At 41.6% G+C, this 22,456-nt stretch overlaps 3 protein-coding genes across 3 annotated transcripts; 2 read left to right on the top strand and 1 right to left on the bottom strand.

Moving 5' to 3' along the window:
• Positions 1-3,372: 3,372 nt before the first annotated feature.
• Positions 3,373-7,864, top strand: LOC124209813 (probable ATP-dependent RNA helicase DDX46). The gene is made up of 17 exons (XM_046608006.1): positions 3,373-3,571; positions 3,724-3,864; positions 3,945-4,125; positions 4,196-4,307; positions 4,384-4,556; positions 4,676-5,014; positions 5,079-5,238; positions 5,304-5,420; positions 5,511-5,711; positions 5,772-5,854; positions 5,913-6,110; positions 6,171-6,365; positions 6,431-6,697; positions 6,763-6,877; positions 6,944-7,209; positions 7,275-7,478; positions 7,544-7,864. Exons 1-17 carry the CDS (start codon positions 3,552-3,554, stop codon positions 7,784-7,786), a joined length of 3,015 nt encoding a protein of 1,004 aa, XP_046463962.1. The 5' UTR covers positions 3,373-3,551; the 3' UTR covers positions 7,787-7,864.
• Positions 7,865-8,228: 364 nt separating this feature from the next.
• Positions 8,229-9,518, top strand: LOC124209814 (ran-specific GTPase-activating protein-like). The gene is made up of 5 exons (XM_046608007.1): positions 8,229-8,428; positions 8,498-8,643; positions 8,705-8,862; positions 8,934-9,062; positions 9,139-9,518. The coding sequence occupies exons 1-5, from the start codon at positions 8,408-8,410 to the stop codon at positions 9,369-9,371; spliced, it is 687 nt and encodes a 228-aa protein (XP_046463963.1). The 5' UTR covers positions 8,229-8,407; the 3' UTR covers positions 9,372-9,518.
• A 1,906-nt stretch (positions 9,519-11,424) lies between these two features.
• Positions 11,425-20,582, bottom strand: LOC124209815 (pituitary homeobox 2-like). The gene is made up of 3 exons (XM_046608009.1): positions 18,928-20,582; positions 16,249-16,565; positions 11,425-12,930 (listed from the first exon to the last, which is right to left on the bottom strand). Exons 1-3 carry the CDS (start codon positions 19,508-19,510, stop codon positions 12,187-12,189), a joined length of 1,644 nt encoding a protein of 547 aa, XP_046463965.1. The 5' UTR covers positions 19,511-20,582; the 3' UTR covers positions 11,425-12,186.
• Positions 20,583-22,456: the final 1,874 nt, after the last annotated feature.

The following is a 22,456-nucleotide window of genomic DNA, read 5'->3' on the forward strand; positions in this document are numbered from 1 at the left end:
TCCGCTTCTTCTCATAATTCAGCCAAGCTACAGTATATGCCGGCTAAAAGATTCTTGTAGAAGCCGAAATGATTCTTGTTATGTCTGCGTTAAGCACTGTATTCGAAGTACACAAGGCGTATGAAATACACAAGACGGGAACAAGACCTTCCTCCACTCTACTCTTGGCTCGAATGCCGTTCACCCCCTGGCCTTCTGGCGTGAGCCTTTCGTGCGCCATCTGTGATCGCATTCAATACATCACAATTCTTGTCCGCCTCGCCCAGCGTGAAGAGTACGGAAGGGAATTCAAAGGACTCAGTGAAGAAAAAAAGTTGGAATCAGGTTCAAATATCATCACACTAACCCCTTTCTTCTATGCAGAAGCAAACTCGATCCGCGTAGGATGACAACTGGGCTCCAGTAACTTTCCACTGGCCATCAAGCATTCGCTGTCATTATCAGCGGACCACCTTGTAACTAAATTAATCGTAAATAGGTAGTATATTTTCCTTAGGCACGTGACGGTCGAGAGAACTGTTACAGAACTACATGAAAATATTAGATCCCGCGATGCAGATCGTAAATCTACCGCATCCTCAAGAAAAGTTTTGATTGCCGGCGTTTCCGTGCAAAACTGGACATTCCAATCGCGCTCTTCCAATCCACAGGCTTGAAGACGACCGATCCACATTTTCCAACACAGGAATATATTACTTCGGGCCAATCATGACGACTGTCGACCGACGAACGGAAAAGAGGTGGGGAATAATCTATACGTGCTTGGTGAGCATATCTGTGCACTTCGACATGGCGAATCACCTAGACACTTCCTGGTTCCTTTTGGCATTTTCGAGGTTCACGCGCAGAAGAATTCGGCCAGACCTGATATATTCAGACAACGGCACTAACCTTAAAGCTGGTGAAAAAGAACTGAAAATCAGACTGGATCGTATTAATCAAACGGCCATCGCCAACGAGCTGGGCGCTCATAATATCGAGTGGATATTTTCTCCACCGTCCGCCCCTCATTTTGGCGGAGCGTTCCTGACTATCGAACGACGAAACTAATAAAAAAAGTATCGGTGCGATAATCGCCGATAGTTTTTGCAACGTTGCCAAAATTTTCCCTGAGAGGTTTTTAAAATTCTTATTTTAAAAAGCCGAAGGCTTACCGCCTTTTAAGGCCGAGATTTTTCCGACAGTCCTCCAAATACTATTAACCATGAAAGGTCCCTGGGGAATTGGGCGGGGAAAAACGAAGACGGTTTTTGGGACTTTAACGCTATCGTGATCCACCGATCACGACGCGACCTATCGCATTCGACGTAGAATGACGGTTTATATATATAATGATGAATTTTTATAATTGTTATGGGGGAAAAACACCAAAAAAAGAGAAAACTTCAATAACAAATGGAAGATAGCTTGCCAAAAAATTAGAGAATGCGATTGCTTCTAATAGAAAGAAGAACTATCCCTTTAACATAAACACAAATAAAAAACCGTGTAATTTCTTTGTTAATGAATTAAGAAAATTCATTTTTAATATTATAAATTCATGTTTAATATTTTAAAATAGAATAAACTAAAATCAGTAATAAAATTTGATTTGATTTTTTTGGCGCAAATTTCAAAAAAATGTGAATTTCAATCACGAATTTAACATATATAAAATTGACTAATCTAGATGAATTAGATTCGTAACTTTCTATATTAAGAACGAAAAACCTCTATTTTTGCTATACCTCCGAGAGGCGAGGGGCCTCCTAACCTATAGCGAACCTGGCGGGGAATTTTGAGATCCTTTACTAAACACCCGCCGGTCTTGGGGATAGCCGAGAGTGTACAGTATCCTTCAAAAAAATCCGAACGGCGATTTTTATTTAAATAGCCACCTATCCATAATGCGGGAAACTGGGTTTGGTTAATAGGCTGAATTTTGGGGGTAAAGAACGAAGCGAAAGGTGGGAAGAAAGAAACCCTCCCCCTCCGAAATAAAAAGTGTGAAACAAAACCAGACAGGCTGGTTGGAATAGCCGCAGGCTCACTGTCATTTTTTCGACAAGTGACGAGAAAACCAGAAGCTACCAAATCTAGCATTAAAAAGCGGGAAAGTTCAAAGGAATCGCCTTAAGTCATTTGTTTAATAATCGGCAATGAGTTTAAGTCGGTTAAATAAACTTTTCGCGCCATGAAAATTCCAGACAGCCTGTCTGATTTCATTCGTATTTCTTTTTGGGGGGGGAGGGGGGAGACATGGCCAATGGCTAATTACTCCTTTTTCTTTCTTCCCACCTTTCGCTTTGTTCCTTACCCCCCCAAATTCGGCCTATAAACCAAACCCAGTTCCCCGCCATATGGATAGGTGGCTATTTGAAAAAAAATCGCCGTTCGGATTTTTTTGAAGGATACTGTACCTTTCCTATTATATCGTGGTTTTGGCTTCCATTACTCCAAGGACAGAGTAATAGATAATGGTGTACCCACTACCATGTTAACTCCTCCTCTCGGAAATTTTTCCTAGAGCTGCAGCGAACATCACGACTCGATAGTGAAAACTGAGCTTAGGTATCTATGTTTATCCTCTATCACCAACGCCTCTTGCTACCGAGCGAAACCTTCGGCAAAACCATTCCCCATTTCCCACCACACCTGCTGTGGCGCTAATTTTAAGAGCTGGGAAGTGGAAAGCTAGAAACACTTTTAGGGAAAAAGGAAATGGAAGGCCTCCTGTCCTAGTGGCTACACCATTATCTACTACTCTGCCAAGGAGGTCTACAGACAATTATTTCTTTCTTTTCTGGGTTGCAACCATTATACTTCTAACATCGAGTCCACCAGTCAAGGAGGCCGGATTTGGGGGTCTGGGGGGCTTATCATTTTTGGGGAATTGGTGACAAGGCATCGCAGTACATCCCCAAATAAACCATTTTATCGGAATTTTACTGTTTTTTGTTGTTATAGTTTTGAATTCTTCACGAAAAACTATGAGGGCCCACCAGAAATTGTAGCGTTTTTTCGGGTTTTTTACATCAGTTTTCGGGTGAACCAGGCCGTTTAAAAAACGGATTTTTCAGAAGATTTTGCCCCTTTCCACAGACGTCTTGCCCCGTTTTTTATCTAAGCTTTATTGGCAGAGATATAAGGGATTTAAAATCTGGAAAATTTTCCGCCATTTTCTAACGATTTTCGTAATCATCCCACTTCATTTTGCAAGCCATCTACCGGCCGATTTTGAAAACCCTCTGGTGTGTAGGACAAAAATCTGAATAGCCGGGAGAAGAAATTTCCCTTGCATTTTCAAAATCTAGATATTATTTATAAACATGGATATGGAAAAGACAGGACAGGACAAAGTTCATTTTGCAAAAAGCTAGCAGCAGCTAGTAGCCTGAGCAGAGCCCTGAGCTAGCAGTTGGCAATTTCAATTTGTTTGAAGTAAAATTCATTTTAAACATGGCAATGTTGCCTGTATCTGTGTATCAAAATTGACGCACTCATGTGCATTTTGTATTTAACTCATTTCATTGCAAAATTTATTAAGTATTCCGAAATTAAACGTCTTTTCGATGGCTCGTGACGGACACAAGTATAATTGTTATTTTTATTTAACTTATTAATTCATTTATTAAGTAAAATAATATGCAGATTATAATAACGATATAGATTATGTAAATTTTTTGTTTACAGTTTTTCATTGCTTAATATTATTATTTTATTTACATTTCTCATCTACGCTAGGCATAATAAACGATCCAGAAGCCGAAGCAGATCCAGTAGTCCTCGTTCTAAAAAACTTCGAGAACGAGATAGAGATGGGGAACACAGGCAAAGAGACAGGGAACGTGAAAGAGATAGAGATCGGGACAGGGAGCGTGACAAGTAATTAATTTTTCATGTTTACAAAAGATAGTCTGATCCATGTTAAGAAGTAAAAACTACCTTTTTGTAACATTTTCCAGGAGAAGAAGCAGATCAAAAGATAGAGATCATGATAAATCTAAAAGATCAACAACAACTTCAGAACGAAGAATTTCAAAATCCCCTGATAGAAAACCAACTTTAGTCGAAGAAATTAAACCTGTTTTGAAATCTGAATCAGAGCTAAAGGAGGAAGCAGCTGTTGCAGCCATGATTGCCAAAGTAAGTTGTTCTATTTTTTAATATTTTGAAAGGGTGTACATTGTTTGTTTGTCTCTTTTCTTGCATATAGGAAGAGGAGCAGAAAACTTTGGACTTGGAAATGCAGAAACGCCGAGAACGAATAGAAAAATGGCGTTTAGAACGAAAGATGCAGGAAATTGCTCAAGTTAAATCTGATCTAGGTAATAATCTAGAAATAACTTTTTAAAAAAACTGACTGTCTTATATACTTCATAATATTGCCATCCTTTTAAACAGCCAATCAAAGAGCTGGGAAAAAATGGTCACTTGAAGATGATGAAGAAGAGGAAGAGGAAGATGGAAAATTGAAAACTGAATCTGCTAAAGTTGAAGCAATTGAAACGATCAACGAAGAAATTGAAGTTCAAGAAGCAGAGGAAGAAGTTGACCCTTTAGATGCTTTTATGCAGGTACTTCAGAATATCTACATGTGCCGATTTGGTTTTGCCGAATCGACATGGATTCGTACCTTACTGCTTACACTAGTATTTTTAAATCAACATCTATTTAATTTAAAAAAAAAAAATAGGACATTCAAAGTGAAGTTCGAAAGGTTCAGAAACTTGACGTTCAAAAATCAAAAGGATCTGGCGTGATGGTAATGACCGGAGTAGCAAAGAAAGCTGCTAAAAAGAAAGGTGAGCTTGTGGAACAAAATCAGGACGCTTTGGAATATTCCTCAGAAGAAGAGTCAGAAGACTTGGCATCAGCAATGTCCGGACTGGCGAATAGCAACATAAAACAGAAAGAAAAAGTTTTTAAAATTGATCACAACAAAATCAACTATTTTCCTTTCCGGAAGAACTTTTACGTGGAAGTACCCGACATAGCACGTATGACCCAAGAAGAAGTAGATGAATACCGACAGGTGTGTATGACTGATACAATTGCTAGTGCCCCAGGACGTTAAAAAAAAATTGTTTAACATATAGGAACTTGAAGGCATTAAAGTTAAAGGAAAAGGGTGTCCGAGACCTATAAAAGCATGGGCACAATGTGGTGTTAGTAAAAAGGAAATGGAAATTCTAAAAAAATTAGCATATGAAAAACCAACCCCCATTCAAACGCAGACAATCCCTGCAATCATGTCTGGTACACAACAACGAACACTTTTTTGTTGTATAAATTTTAAAAAATACTATTATTAAAATATATAGGCAGGGACATAATAGGTATTGCCAAAACTGGCAGTGGCAAAACACTGGCATTTTTGCTGCCTATGTTTAGGCATATTTTAGACCAGCCTGCATTAGAAGAGACTGATGGGCCAATCGGTACGTAGTGTTTAATATCATCGATGTATTTATTTTATTTTTTTTTATTATTATTATTATTTTACCTTCATAAATATTCCACTGTTTTAGCTATCATAATGTCTCCTACCCGAGAATTGTGCTTACAAATCGGCAAAGAATGTAAAAGATTCACCAAGTCATTGAATTTGCGTGTGGTGACGGTCTACGGAGGAACGGGAATATCAGAGCAAATAGCTGAACTAAAACGTGGCGCTGAAATTATTGTGTGCACACCCGGAAGAATGATTGATATGTTAGCTGCCAACAACGGTAAAATTTACCTATAGATTAACTATTAAAAAAGTGTCTTAATTTTAGTCTTTGAAATAGGACGTGTCACCAATTTGCGGCGTGTGACTTACATAGTTTTGGATGAAGCTGATCGCATGTTCGACATGGGTTTTGAGCCACAAGTAAGCAAGATAGTAATACTTCGTCGGGTGACTAGAAATATTTATTCCTTTTATATAGGTAATGCGAATCATTGATAACACTCGCCCTGATCGACAAACTGTTATGTTTAGTGCTACATTTCCCCGTCAAATGGAGGCCTTGGCTCGTAGAATCCTAAACAAACCTGTTGAAATCACGGTTGGAGGTCGTAGCGTTGTTTGTGCTGACGTCGAACAGCATGTTCTTGTTATGGAAGACGAACAAAAATTTTTGAAAGTTAGCTTTTTTCTTAAATTAACAATGAATTTTTGTTTATAAACTAATTTATTTTGGTAGCTTTTAGAGTTATTGGGGGTTTATCAGGAACAAGGAAGTGTTCTTGTATTTGTTGAGAAACAAGAAAGTGCTGATGACCTGCTCAAAGATTTGATGAAAGCTGGATACGATTGCATTTCCCTTCATGGTGGTATTGATCAGTACGATCGTGATTCAGCTGTAGTTGACTTCAAAAATGGAAAAATCAAATTGATGGTAATAGAAAATTTTAAAAAGATTTTGCTTGATGTTCGCCGTTTTCTATACTTTTGTTTGATCAGATTGCCACATCTGTTGCCGCTCGTGGTTTAGATGTGAAGCACCTTATTTTGGTCGTCAACTACGATTGCCCCAACCACCATGAAGACTACATTCATAGATGTGGACGCACCGGAAGAGCAGGCAATAAAGGATTTGCCTACACTTTTATTACTCCAGATCAGCAAAGGGCTGCAGGGGATATTATTAAAGCAATGGAACAATCTGAAACGCCAGTGCCAGTTGAATTACAAACTCTTTGGGACCAATACAAATCCAAGCTTGCTGCGGTAAATTTAGCAGAAGATTAAAAACCCTTTCAATCAAATAATTTGTTTCTTTCTTTCTTTCTTAGGAAGGGAAAACTGTCCGCTCAGGAGGTGGTGGATTTTCTGGTAAAGGGTTCAAATTTGATGAATCTGAAGCTATGGCTGTGTCAGAAAAGAAAAAATTCCAGAAAGCCGCTTTGGGTATATTAAGAGTTGGTTTTGGTGTGCATTTCGGCTGAGTATATTAATTTTTTTATTATTATTCAGGTCTGCAAGATTCAGATGAAGAAGATATAGAAAATGATTTGGATGAACAAATCGAAACTTTAATGGCTGCAAAACGTATTGTGCGTGAAGTTCAAGCTTCAACACTGGTGTCTGGGGGTGGCGGTTCTGTTGCCGCGAGCATTCCAAGCAAAACGGCTACCGACAAGCTGGAATTGGCCAAACGGTTAGCTTCAAGGATTAATCTTGCCAAGCAATCGACTGGTCCCGTTCCAGCCATTCCCGAAACATCCATAGGAGCAATTTCGGTAAATATGCAAAATATTTCAATATGAATTCGGATTTCAAAACTCAATCTTGTTTTTTCAATCAGGCTAGAAATGTTGCAGAGCAGTTGGCGGCAAAACTCAATACACGACTCAATTATGCCCCTGTTGAAAGTGAAGAACCTATGGAAGGATCAGTAGAAGAAGGCGGAGAAAATACTCCATCTAGCTCGGACGTCATTCAGAAGTTCGAGGAAGAGTTAGAAATTAACGACTTCCCACAACCTGTTCGCTGGAAAATCACGTCTAGGGTTAGCTTACGAATACGGTTAATGACTGTAGCGTTTTTTTTTTATATCATCTTTTATTTTTTCAGGAGGCTTTGGCCCAGGTAAGCGAATTTTCAGAAGCTGGCGTTTTTGTCCGAGGAACATATTGCGCACCGGGAAAGAAGATCGCTGACGAAGAGAGAAAATTATATTTAGCCATCGAGAGCACGAGTGAAATGGCAGTTTCAAAAGCACGAAAAGAAATTGTCCGTATTCTAAAGGAAGAAATGCTTCGATTGGCCAGTTCTACCTCCTATCAAGGTTCTAAAACTGGTAGATACAAAGTTTGAATCTTCTTGGTAGTACCGTACCGTCTTTTCCATCGTCTCAGAAAATGCAGTGAGTCAATACAAGATTTTACCATGGTGTTCCACTGTCGATATTTTTATATTTTTTTGTTTTGTCGGTTTTGTTCTGTTTTAGGGTTAGGGGTTGGGGGTTGGAGATGATTTATTTACATCATAAAAAAAATAAATTGCACTGGATGTTATGATTGGGTAATATTTTTATTTCATAACAACAAACTTCATATTAACATGTAAAAAATATATAAAATTTTAACCCTTTTCGCCTGACTTAAAATAAAAAATACTATATTAATAACCATGGTCCATGGCCTATGCTATAACCACTAATATAACTGCATCTGGAGTCTGTCTGGTGACTCTGGAGAGAAGATGATTTTTTTTTTAAATATACAATTGGTACAACTGCAGATCTACTTGACATTCGCCCTAGCGCCTTTAAAAGAAAAGAAAGAGAATAAAAACTGAAGGGGCTCAACAAAAAAAACTGGTTTAAGTTCAGTATTTCTTCGAAACTCTAACGTCGCTATCGACACCTCGATCATTGCTTAAAATAGAATTGTAAAGAGGATTTTTGAATTCACTGCATTCCCCTCTTTATTTTACATGAAAATGACTGATACATCTGTAAGTAAATAATAATGAATTAACAATGTATGACTGCACAATATGTTTAGATTTGTCTTTTTTACTCAGGTAGAAATCCAAAACAATAAAGACCACAAAGATGATGTTGAAAATGAAGAGCATGAGGAACATGATCCATATTTTGAACCAATTATTCATCTTCCAGAAGTGCACATATATTCCATGGAAGAAGATGAAGAGGATCTAGTGAAACTGTATGATGGTTTATTTGTTGAATTTATATTTTGCATGTAACCTAAGTTAATTTATTTCCAGACGTGCCAAGCTATACAGGTATGATACCTCAGAAGATCCTCATCAGTGGAAAGAACGAGGCACAGGGGAAATTAAGATTTTGTGTCATCTGAAACAGAATACTGCAAGAGTTTTAATGAGGAGAGATAGAACATGGAAAATTTGTGCTAATCATTACAGTAATGACTCATGATGTTAAACCACAATTTACATTTTCATACTTAATTCCAAAACGTTATCCTATTCCTAGTTACTCCTGTGATGGAATTAAAACCCAATTGTGACAGTGATCGGGCATGGATCTGGAGTGTTCCTGCTGATTTTGCAGATGAGACTCCCAAACCTGAGCTTCTTGCTGTTCGGTTTGCAAATGCAGAAAGTAAGTATTCTGTAAGAGTTCAAACTGTTTCATTTCAAATAAAAATTCTAATTTTGATTTTATTAAAAATCCCTAGATGCTAAATTATTCAAGGATGCATTTGAAGAAGCTCAAAGAATTTTAGAGCAGAATCAAAACTTGCCGGATGAGGAAGGGACGAGTGATGAAAGTGACGAAGCTAATGAAGAAAGTGACAAAGACGATGAAGAGGAAAATGAGAAAAAACATTCTGAATCAAAAGATGAAAGTGAAGTTATCGATAAACTATGTGAACTACAAGTAGTCGATGCGTGCGGGAAAACGGGCTAAGCCATATACTGACAAGTATCTTCTAGTCGTGGAAGATACCTACCTTTATTAAACGTTTGTCTCCAAAGTCATTCCCAATAAGACGTTTTATGCTCGATGCATCATCCAGAAAAAAACTCTCAGAAATACACTTCAAATTAAAAGCTTTTTTTTTTATTGTATTATAACTTATAAAGTAGTTATTAAATTGTGCTGTTTTTCCTAGAAGTAATATAACTGAATCACTAATTCACTACAAAAGTGATACCTGCATATTACAAGCTTTATGTTTCAAATAATCAAATTTTAGTTTCGGAAGGAAATTGTATAAATCAATTGCGTTATCTCATCTATGCAAAATCCAGAAAATAGTTATTTGTTTCGAAAATCTTAATAGTGTTTCAAAAGTGGTAAGCTCAGCCTCAGCGTAAGATTTTGTTACAACGCGGCTTCGACATAAACTTGTGATTTAAACGAAGTCTTTCTTCAGTTTGATCCTTTCTTCAGCGTACAATATTAATATGCGGAAACTATGTATTACGTGCGTGGTAAATATAATTTTTAGGCCCTATTTTCTCATGCCTATTGGATGCTTCTGGAATACAAGAAGGGATATACAGTCACTTTTCTATATAAAGATTATAACGGAAAAAAATTCAACAGATCAGTTGGGTTAAAATATAAAATTGAAGTTCAATCTGTACTTATTTAAATACTCGCTCGAGTCACTCACGGTATTAAAATTTTATAAAAGCTGTGCAAAATTTCAAATACTACTAGCTGGATTGGATGGTTAATAAGATACTTAGATTGCTTCGACGCGATGTTATCATCCGATGCTGAAAATTGATTGCGGGTGGAATTCAGAGCCATAACTAATTCTTTAGATTTCATCTCTTCCATACAGAATTTTTCAACAAGACACTAACACGTTTTAATTAGGCAATGAACAAAATCTGATTATCTGCCAACCTGCGTAGATAATCTGATTGAACTCAGAGTTAAAACATAAGCGTTGCTTTCACTAGTGAGTCCCGTTACCAGTCCATTATAAGCCGAATCAGCAGCTTAATAAAGTGGAACAGTCAACACACGGTGAAGGGGGATGCTGTTTTGGCCGCCGCCATTGAGTCAATTGTGAATTGTGATTTTCCTCATATTACGACTGGTATGGGGCTCGGGGGCGTGTGTCGAACCACGGTCATCGAGGGTGGGAATGTAGCACTAGCCGCATCGGAGATGAGAGGGTGGCAAAAGAATAATATTGTGTCTGTAACCCGGAAAAAAAAAATCAAATAAATAAATAAAAATAATACTCGGTGGAAAAAGTATACGGCAGAATATAAATATATAGGGGAGAAGGTTACACAGCCTCAAATCAGCATACATTATATAAAGGGGGGGGGGGGCGCGTGCGGATGTATGTCTGATCCCTTTTGATCACACGAGGGAGAAAACACATTCGAGCTCGCTCTCTCTCTTTCTTCTATGTGGCGAGATGGCCTACGTATGTGTGCAGCATATAGCCCGGAGCAAAGGGGGCTGGGGTAGGGTGGTGGTGTGCTGCTGCGGGGCGCGGGATTATGTCAATATAAAAGCTGTCACCTTTGATTCCCGGCGCACTTCATCACTGCAAACATCTAATATAGAAAGCTGCACGCGCTTTGGCCTTGTGTGTACGGCAGCAGCGTTTGCCAGATCTATCCCGCAGAGAGTCGAGAGAGAAAAATCATACGGGAATCAAAGTTTCATTAAATCAGGAAAATGTAGACGTCGGGTGACGTCCAGGGCGGGCTGCCGTCAGATCTTCTTTCGCTCAGCTCCTGTCAGCCTGTATACAGCGCAGCGGAATAAAGGCTTCGGCTGCGCTGGCTTCTTTGACGTTTTCAATTTAGGACTATATTTATTGCTTCGACTGGAACTTTTTGGCTGTGTATATATAATATTCGATGGACGCGGAGCATACACACAGTCTTCGCCATTGATCATCTAGAAGTAGGCTAATATATATACTACGTGTGCGATATGCTAATGAAATCAGACAAAACAGTGCCGACGTGTGCCTTTGTATAGATTGGTTTCCGAATGGATTTTATTATTTTTCGTCATTCAAATACGATGAAATAATGGACAGTTATATTTTTTGTGTTATTTTTTAGTTTTTTGTTTTTTTGCATTTGCGCAGCATTGTAGGACTGCATATATCATAAAACGATCGAAGAGGTCGATATCATATGATTAGACATGCGATAGTTTTTATTATTATTATTATTATTATTATTATTTGTTTTTGTTTGCTTTTTTCTGATTTTCGTTTTATAAGGAGAAAAAATGAAATCAGGTCGAAGGGAAAACTATTACAAAACGAAACGATTGACAAGACAAGTCGGTCAAAATACAGCCATAATGGTTATGCTTCTAAAAAAAAACGTATTTTAAATGTATAGACACTCAATTGCACGGGAATTGTTTTTTTTTAGTTGCACGATGAAATACGCTTCATTCAGAAAATTCACAACGCATTTGCATGGCAGATTTTTTCTACATACAGAAAACAATATCAAACGCAGGTGCCAGGAGGAGGGAGGGGGGAGGAGAGGGTGTAGACGAGGAGAGCTACGTGTATGTACAGCCTTTATAGTTGATTGGATATGACCGTTACAGAAACTTCGATTCTCTATTATATGACTAATAAAGAAAGAAGTATATAGGTTTAATCCATTAAAAATGACCGAGTCAAATTTAGAAAATTCAAAAATCCTTATTCATTTTTTTTCCCCCTCCACAAACAATCGCGAATTTTACCGACTGGATTATGTTGAATAAGAATTTGGATTTAGACAGGTGAGCGGTCAGCGCCTGCGTATTGGCAGGCCGTCATGGCGGCATTCGAACGTGGACTGCCCGGCTGGCCGTAGCCGGAGAGCAGGCCGGCAGAGCCGTTGCTGCTCCCGCTCCCGCTGCTGCTCGTGCTGCTGCTCGAGCTGCTGTTGCTGCTCGTTTTGGCAACGCTGTTGCTGTTGTTGGACTTGTTGCTGTTGAAGCGCAAGGCCGCCGAGCTGGCCGACGTCGGGGCGGCGGTCGACGGAGTCACCGACGGGGGAGGCGGCGGCGGAGGTCCGCACTGGTCCCGGTAGGATGCGTAGTGGTTGGACGGGCTGCTGTAGTGCTGCATGCAAGGTCCAGCTGCCTGACTAGCCATTCCCAAAGAGTTGGACATGGTGGCCATCGTCGACATTCCGATGGCGCTGCTGTTGACCATTTGACTGACGGGAGCCACCGGATTGAATCCGGCCGCGCTCAGCGGCGACATGTTCACCGAGTTGAGCCCCCACGGGAAATTTTTGGCCGTGCCGGCCAAGGGACTCGGCACTTTGCCGGCCCAGCTGTTGTACGTCGGCGGAGCGTAGCCGGCGGCGTAGAGAGCCGCTTCGTCCGCTGCGGCCGATCCGAACGGCTGCATCAGGCCGTTGAATTGCGGAGTGAACGACGACTTGAAGTCGGCAGCGGCGGCAGCAGCCGCGTTCATGGCGTTGCGCTCCCGTTTCCTCCATTTAGCCCGGCGATTTTTGAACCAAACCTGTAAGAAATGATACACACAACAGGACGTTTAGAATGATAGTATTCAAATTTGATTGATATTTTCGGCAAAAATTCTTGAGGCCTACGATAAAGAGCAGCGCTACATTTCATTTGCTGCTGACGTTTGACGTCAGCGCAGTTTAAAAATAGAGAGCCGGATCAATTGTGTTGATCGCCACACGGCGATGATTGTGCTATACACATGTAATGTAAGTCAAAGTGTATATAACGTTCTTGATAATCTTGATAGAGATGTAAAGAAAAGCGTGAGCAGTCCTTTCTGTTGGGCTGATTTGACGATCGCAATCAGTAAATAACAAGAGGATTTACTTGTCCGTCTTGTTTTCTCTTGAGTCTGTCAGCGAGTGTTGGGGAATGCTCTTTGATGAAGCGCCGACGGCCGGCGCGGTATATAAATCATGTGCTGGGAACTTGAGCGCGCACAGCAGCGTCACTTTTTTGTGTGCGAGTTGGCACCAACAAGCGGCCGGAGAGGCCCGGCGTGCGCGTTTTGTCAGCAAACAGATAAGATTAGAATAAGGGCCCACTATCAATGATTCCATGGTCAACACGGCTCTAAAACATACACGTACACACACAACACGACACGGACAGCAATGGCAGGAGCTCATGTTAGTGACGACATTTAGCCTGTAGGAAGGATAGAGTGTCAATACATACTGTACGACAGGAAGACAAAAGAAATAACAGAATATCGGACGACGAATGCGCACTTTGTTTCACTTGGACGATTACAAACCCAAAAAGAAAATAACTCCGTGTTGACTGGTCGTTCGTCGGGGCTTTATAGGCGGAACTTTATCATTTCATCACCTTTGTTTTCTATTACTATATGATTTATGAATGATGGCGTCTACAATTGCACCATCTCAGTCGCCACCACAGTTGAATAGGTGCAAGGCTAATCTATTTCAACAGGAGAGAGAGAGAGGGGGGCAGAACTTCAAACAACGAGTTGTGTGCTGTATCACTTTGTATGTAAGATATATAATAGGATGTATATAGGATGTAGGCAAAAATCATGTAGGCCATAGCCCAGTTATAGGCCTATGCCATATTTTATCATAACGGAGAGTCATTTTTATCGAACGTGATTATACCTGCGAGTTATTGTCAATTGAAGAGATCATTCAAATTTTTTTGAATAATCTAATAATTTGAATAAATGAAATGGGGAGCAGAAATGTTTAGAGTTGTACTAGGCTGGGCTCCGGTCTTATCAGTTACAACTGTGTTTTGACAGATAGACGAGAGTTTTAGGCTCTTGCCACCAAGTTAAGTGGACATGGACTACATGCGTGGGTTGACAAAATAACTGCTGTGCGTTGGCATCCGCTCTAAGTGGGCCACCACCAGAAGTTGCCCAGCACAAAAGTAAAACGCTGTTCTAAATAAAAATACTGCACGCCTCTGCTAAGCCTTATAACCCCTAATGTTGACACGCATCTAATAATAAGCTAAATATTACCTCATCGTGATTAGTTGGAACAAAAGTCAACGTAATCTACAGCTCTATTAGCTCTGACTATGTCCAACAATGGAAGGGAATCTTGTAGCTTAATATGGTATTAAAACAATTGCGTATTGGAGAAAATATGTGACGTCCGGCTTTCTTTATTACACGATCTTAGTCTTCAAGAGATTTAGTTTATTTTTAAAGCTTAAAAACTCCTACAAGAACCCACATGAGCTCTATAATCGCTCATTTGTAAATAGACGGAATAAGAAAACCTGAAATTATTTATTCGCAGATGGGCCGTGGAAGTTGTACAAATTCTGGTCTACATGTCAGAGTGCCAACAAGAATTCCCCGAGCATCTTTCCGTCTCGTTAAACTAATCACAACAAATCAAACGAGATGGAAAAAAGGGAGGGGGGCCAAATATAAGAGCAGATTGATCTAGTTTCACGCCGCACAATCTCATCACCATAACAGTCTGTTTCGACTAACCAACCCAACCACCCACATCAATGACTTGTGATCTTGTTTTTCCAAGTCACTAACCATCTGTAAATCTGTATTTATTTATATATATATATATAATAGAAGTCTAACATACTTGGGCTGGGAGGGGGGGAGAAATTCGAATAGGGTGTTCCGAGGAAGGGAGGATTCGAATATATATCTACGTGCTGTGATTGCAACCGACACAATATAGTCAGGAGCATTATATCCCCCCCCCCACACCCTCTGCGTATATTCTTCTTTTCTTATGTGTGTGTACAGTATAGCTGGCGGTATAGACACAGCGAACAAAAGGCAGCGTCAAAGTGGCAGAGCTCTTACTGGTTCCTCTCTGACGACACTCTGGGGACCTCTGCATGTATGAAAATACGAGCCTATATTTACGGTGTTGCTGCTGTGTGTTCAACAGCCCCGCGAGAGGAGAGAGAGACGAGAGAGCAGAGACCGCAATTTGCGCAGCATTACGTTTTTATTACACAGCAGCAGCACTGTCCCATTCAAACTCATATTTATAGTTTTTCATTTACATTGGTAATCGCCAAAAGTCTATTGAACTTGTAGACGTTTTTCCCAACCTCGCGGACCCGATGACATCACATTCGACTTGTATAAAATCCGACCAAAATCTATACACAGTAGTCGCCTATTATGGTGTTATGTTGGCGTTCTAAATAGTTTTTAAAAATCAGTCGATAAGCGCGTCATCAGTCATTACCCACTCGACGTTCACAACGAATGAAGAATGCTACAGTTAATCCAACAGTTTGCCGAACAGACAGTCTGAGCCCCCCAAACACACACACACACAACTTGGTCAATAAGAAAACTCGCTTTGTGTATCTAGCTAGTTGACTCTCTTATACTACTATATAGGAGTGACGAAGGAGGGCAGCAGGGGATAGAGTTCGGTAGCCCAACATGTTTCCAATGTTCGGTGTAACCTAAATCTCCTTATTTTTCTCTCGCCTCTTGTTTTCTTCCCTTTTTTACTTTCTCTCTTTTGTTATCTTTAGGCTGTAGAGCTCAAAGGAAACGAACCGCCCTTTACTTTTGACAACATTTGGGGGGAGAGAGAATGAAGCTGTCAATCGCCAGTTTGTCACCTCTTTTCCGGACGGGGGTCAACTATAGGCTACAGTACAGATGCGCATATAATGCTCATCAGAAACATTCAATTCATATTTTTCTTTATAGGCGACCAAAATTAAAATTCGAATTGAAACTAAATTCTTAAATGTCTAAGTACTGTTTTCTTTAATGAGTAAAATACGCTTGGGTATTATTGTTATGTAACGTATTTTTTTTTTTTAGAATATTTGATGTTCTTACCCTAACTCTGGGTTCGGTCAGGTTTGTCCACATGGCAATCTCTTCGCGGGTGCTCATGTCCGGATAGCGATTGCGAGTAAAAGTGGCCTCCAGCTCTTGCAGTTGCTGCGAGGTGAAGTGAGTCCTCTGGCGTCTTTGGCGTTTGCTCGTCTTGCGCCCATCCTTGTCCGTCTCCTCGGCTCCCGAGGCCACCGCCGTCTGCTCGTTGGAATCGGCCACCAAATGTGAGGGCTGCTGCTGCTGTTGCGACTGCTGCTGCTGATGATGGTGGTGGTGCTGGTGCTGCAGTCCCGCTGATCCGCCGCTCTTATCCACCTCTGTCGAAAGCAAACACAATCCATCAATGTTACATCGACGATGAAAGAATAAAGGGGGGGAAACGCGTGTCAACTAGCAATCAAGATACTCGACATTGTATAGTCCAATAGGCTAAAGAAGAACACCCCGAAGGGGTTGTTGCTGTATACTGCCAGGCTATATACGTATAAGATCAACTCTTTGACAGTCTATAGCAGGAAATAGATCCCAAAAGTTGTCTATATACTGTCACCAATCTATTTAGTCATTCTCCCCCTTTGCTGACCACTGACCAGCTGCTGTCGAATCGGTTTGACAAACATCTCCTCGGGTTGAGTGCACGAAGGGTCACATTTTTATTTGACCATCTAAAAAAGCACGTCTACACGGGCGGAAAAGGTGAGTTCCAGCAAATGAGAAAATGAATAGTTGGCGTGTGCGCACACAAGCAACTGGCCGTGTTCGAAACCCAATAAAGTTGCCAAAGTATAGCAGCCTCTCACTTTTATATCAGAGTTGGACCATTCAAAACTCATTAAGTGGTAGTACAACAACTACAGCTACTATACATCTTCAACAACAGTTTTATGGCTGCATATAGCCCGTCTTATAACCCCCCATATTTCTTATTTTGCTTGACAAAGAGACGACAGAGGAACCAATTTAATTCTAGAATATACCTGGCAAAAATAAATTAGCCGAGACACGCGACACTCGATACTCTGACGCTGACGCTGACAGACAAAAATGAAATAAGTCGATACGTACACGTTAAAAAAATTCTTATTTCCGATCGCTAATCGACAATGCGGGCTCTGATTCCAGGAAGGGGGAAAACAAATATTCCCTGTAACGGAAGAACCTTACTGAGAATCGCTTAAGTATTTCGTCAATTTATTTCCTTCTCCTGAAAACCGGCGAAAGAAAAGGACGAGGGAGGTGTTGTATCATGATCTTTTTGTCTCTATACTATACTGAACTGTTGTGCTGGCCCTCATTCCCGGCTGGTGTGAGAAAACCATTAGCGGTTCCTATTACGTCTTTGACTTGACGACTGCTGCTGCTACTGCCGCTGCCGCTGCTGCTGGGAATATAAGAGGTGCCGGCCTTTGTTGGGCGCATTTGTCAAATTGTCAACCGGGGGCGAACAGCTGAACACCGGCGACCGCCTCTTGGACGCGAGCGGCGACAGGAGAGAAAAGAAAAAAAGAGAGGGAAATACCCGGGGAGAGTTACGTTTCTTCTGCTGCTGTACTATATAACACACAAGTCTGTAACTGCTCAGTGTAATCCTCTTCAACGTTGGGAAGAACACGCGCGAACACATGTCACACTGGGCTATACCCACTTCAAGCTATACTATATTGACTCGCCATTACATTGCTTGTCTTTTTCTCTATTACATTTCACGACGGAAAAAAGGGACTTTGGCGAACGGCTGCTGGTTTTTCAATCAACGAAACGTTTAGCAAAAATTTTATTTCCAAGGTTCAAAAAGAGAAATAAATTTAACAACGCAGTTGTGCTGTATGGATGATGAATGTAGCTTCCGTTGTCACCAATAACTGTTTCGAAAACATTAGATTAAGGAAGTTCTTAACGGCCCAGTCCATTCTAGAACTTTGTGGTTTTTATTGCAGTCCAAAATTAGGATACCATTTGGGGGGGAAAGAATAAACCCTTGAAATCTAGCCTAGCTCAACTGACTTGTTCTCTTTCATTTAAAGTTCAAGTTCTTAACTGGTGTACGATGCCTTTTTTTTTTCGAAATAAAATTCATTTATCTCAATACCGCAGAGTTTTACAACAAGTCACCGTCGGGTCAGGCCTTCCCAATGTATTGAAATCTTGACTATATACTCGCTCAGCTTGTCTCCAATCAGCTGTGGCCTAGACTTTAGTTCCAAACCTGACGAGCTTGCCGACGGCCATATTCATGATCCATTCAGTTTGACCTGCGCGCCTAATGATGTAGGATTTTTGCTCTATACCTTTCATCAGAGCACTAAATTGAAATCGATAGGCCCTATACATACCGGCCTGATGGCTATAAGACCCACACATTAGTTCATTAGTATCGCGGAGTGACAAATTGATATTTCTCTATCAGCAATTTTTGGCAGATAACATATTTTTCAGTTAGAAATGAATATACGTATCCATCCGGCCATAAATTTTTCGATTGTTGATTAAGCTATTCGATTTTCTGGGTCAAATTAATACAAGTAGAGACTTAATCAATTTTTAAAAAATGTTTCGCCAACAAACATGGTCTTCCAAAAATGAATATTAAAATAATTAAATTAAATTTGCCAATCATTACGAAACGATTTTTACTTAAAAATGAGAGTCAAATTTCGGTTATCAGATGAGAACACATACCACGTTTGATTTTGTCGATTGACGATCCGGAGGCTGCGGTAGGCGCGGGACCTCCTAGCGATCCGCTTTGAATGGGCCTCCGGGAGTGATTGGCGGCGGCCGCTGCGGCCGCTGCGGTCACCATCAGATGCTGGGGATGATGATGGTGGTGGTGTCCGGATCCGGCCGAGAGGAACGGCGACGACGAGGTGGACGTCATGAAGGACGGGACTTCGCCGCCGTTCATAGCGGCCGACAGATGACGGGCGGCGGCCGAGTGATGGTGCGGAGGATTCAGGACATGGTGCTGGTTGAGATCCAGCGACGACTCGGCGCCCTGGTGAACGCCCGCACCCGTCAGGTGGTGATGATGGAGCTGGTGATGGTGGTGCTGGATGCTCTGCAGGTGATGGTGATGGCTCAGCTGGTGGTGGTGGTGATGGGCCGGCGCGTGTTGAGCGTACGAGACCGGGATGGACCGGTGATGATCCACCGATCCGCCACCTCCGACTCCGGCCACCAAATCTTGGAGGCACAACGACGGGTCGGACGTCAAGTTGCCGCCACCTCCGCCGCCGTTTGAAGAATTATTTGCCAGTTCCATCACGACGCAGTCGCTTTTCCAACAAAACAAAAAGGAAAAACAAAAAAGAAGAAGAAGAAGAAGGAAACAGTTGCACTTAGAGCCGCCACAAGGATCTAAATCTCTTTCTTCTTCTTGTTTTGTAGGGGGTGGGGGATTGGTGTGAAAGATTGTTTTGTTTTTTTTGTTTCTCGTCGACTTTATTGTTCTCTCTCTTTCCTCCTTTAGTTCGGTGTGCTGTGCTGTGTGTGTGGTCGGTCGGGATTCAAGAGTAGTGATGTAGAAGCACGCAGCAGCAATTCAATGCCGATCAAGAAGGACTTTAGAAATAAGACCCTCGAAAAGCTTTTCGGTGGATCTTTGGGTCGGAATCTCGGGTTCAACTCACCCACAAAGCCCCCCTCACGGCCGGAATTAAGCGGGATTGCGCCTTGACGGTCAGGCAGCAGCCAAAGAGTGTAGCAAGTATAGAACTGGAGCAGCAGTCAACAGTAGCTACTCTTGTACAGGCAAACGCGCGCGGGCAAGACGCGAGGAGAGAGAGAGTCGACCGGCGATGGGAGTTTGTGGGCCTCTGCCGGATGAAACGGCTGACGGAGAGGGAGGAGCTTGTTGCGTCGTCGTCGAAATGACTCGCACAACTCAAAGAAGAAGAAGAAGAAGAACAAGCAGCAGAGATCGACCGCCCTTGCTCCGGCGCCACACGATCCCTTTTCAACTCAACGTTGACGTAAACCTCCAAGAAAAATCGAATAATGTCAAATTCGGACCGGAAGTCGGAATCAAGACCAAAAAAATCAGCTTGGATATTTGGCGAGAGTGTGTCAATTTCTAGCCACAGGGTCCCACTGCAAACATGGAGGACCGTAAGACCTGCGTGAGCGTGAGCCAAAGAGAGAGAGAGTCTGTATAGCGGCCTATAGAAAGAGACACACACACATACACACACGCATACACACACACACACGCGGGGCAAGCCAAACCAAGCACATGCACACACACACACCAGTGATGAGGCGAAGCTGTGCTTCGAATGCGACGGATTAGAGGCGAGCTCACTCTCTAATCTGACTGGGCTCTGGCTGCGATTTAGAAGCGAGACGCAGCTAATATATCATGCCCACCTTCTCCGGCTGGGCTGGCTGGCTATACCCCCCACCCGCCGCATATGCATACACTCGCAGACATTTACTGCACACACACACACATACATACACCCCAGTTGCCGGGAATAGACGAAGTTTTGGGGGTGGTGGTGGTGCTGGTGGGCAGAGCCATGGCCCATATCGACTCCGGCGTAGAAATAAGCGCAAAGGATCTAAGCCACTCCCGAATTTCGGCTCCGCCCATTGCTCACAGCCTCTGGTATGGGGCTGATGCAACCCCCCGTCGCCATCCGTGTGAACCGTTCGACTCTGGTCGCCTCCCCGACGCTCCCGCTCGCTCGACCGGTCGACCAATCGCTGCCGGAGCAGAGGCCATTGAGTGGGCGGAGACTGTGTAGACGGTTTTCATTCTGTAATCCCCTAGAGCTTTTCTTATAGCCCTGTGGATTTGACTGCTTCTGCTTCTTCTTCTTCTTCTTTCTGCTGCTGCGCGCTATATTCTTTTAGATATATATATCATCAGAGTTACAACGCCTTGCTCCTGCTGGTCCCTCTCTCTCTCTTTCTCTCTGTTATTCATGGCCTTAGCAGCACGCGACAGAGAACGGAAAGCGGGATCTAGTGGGATTTAGAACCAGACATTCGCCGACGATCTTTTCCTGCCTCCCCTCATCGTCTTTCACATACACACACATCGCACACATATATATATATACTGCTACTATAGGCCCTATACATATATGTGTGTGTCTGTCGGATGGGCTTCTCTTTCGTCCCACTGCCCTCAGCAGCACATACACTCGACTGCTTTTCTCTATAAGTGTATAGTTCTTCCTCCGTCTCTTTATTCTTCAGTTATTATTTACTGAACGCTGTTACGTATTATATAGCCGCGTTGAGGCGTGTCATACTTCTCGATTCGAGCAAAGCACCAGCCGTCTTGGATAAAAAAAAAAACAACTGAAAGTTTCAAGATGCTCCGCCGCATATACCTTTAGCAGTTAACTATAAAGCTGGGCGAAAATCAATAGTTATACAGCTCAAGGAAGTGTGTCGCAGGGTAGCGCTGCAGTTAAATATCGAAGACAAAATATTTATAGCGAACTTCTCGCACGGGCTCATAGTTTCAGCTTTTCGGTTTTATATTTATGGGCAGTTTGATGAAGCGAAAGATGCGCATCCAAATTGCTAATATGCTGTTTGGCGGATTTGTTAGCTGTACTGGCGTTCCATCAGAGTCACGGGTAGATCGCCAATTTGAGTTGTTTTAAATGAAAGAAATTCCTTTTTTTTTAAACCAGCTAGAGAATCCGGTTTTCATTTACATGTTGAACAGTTTGTTATAACCTTCCACGACATACCCGGAAATCCCCACGTATTAATTCTTTTGATTTTGGCATATCGAAAGTATTACTCTCTAGCGTAAGCTTGCTATATGTGTGTACATTTATGAAATAGTATTTTTAGCCTTACACACACGATATGAATGCATTTTTAAGGGTTTTTTTTATAGCACGTCAAAACGAGCAATATTCAAACAACCCTCATTTCGTCGACGTTCTTTTGAGGAAAAATCCAAACGAACCCAGCAGCCAATGTGAAGTTCTAGTAAAGGAAGTTCAGTCATTTCTTTATCCTCGCAAAGATTTAGTAGGACGCTGCTCCCGAATATGCAAATGAAAAAAGTGGGAGAACTTGAGCCGCTAAAATCAAATCATCTAACAGAATTGCGTGATTCTGAAAATATGTCTAAAATTGTGGTATTTATCAACATCATTTTTGTAGACATGCCCTGCAGCATGGGACTTTTTAAACGATATTTCTTTGCTTATTTTTTTAGCACCAAACAAGAGAAAATCTA

Source organism: Daphnia pulex, chromosome 12, assembly GCF_021134715.1.
Source record: "Daphnia pulex isolate KAP4 chromosome 12, ASM2113471v1".
NCBI lineage: Eukaryota > Metazoa > Arthropoda > Branchiopoda > Diplostraca > Daphniidae > Daphnia > Daphnia pulex.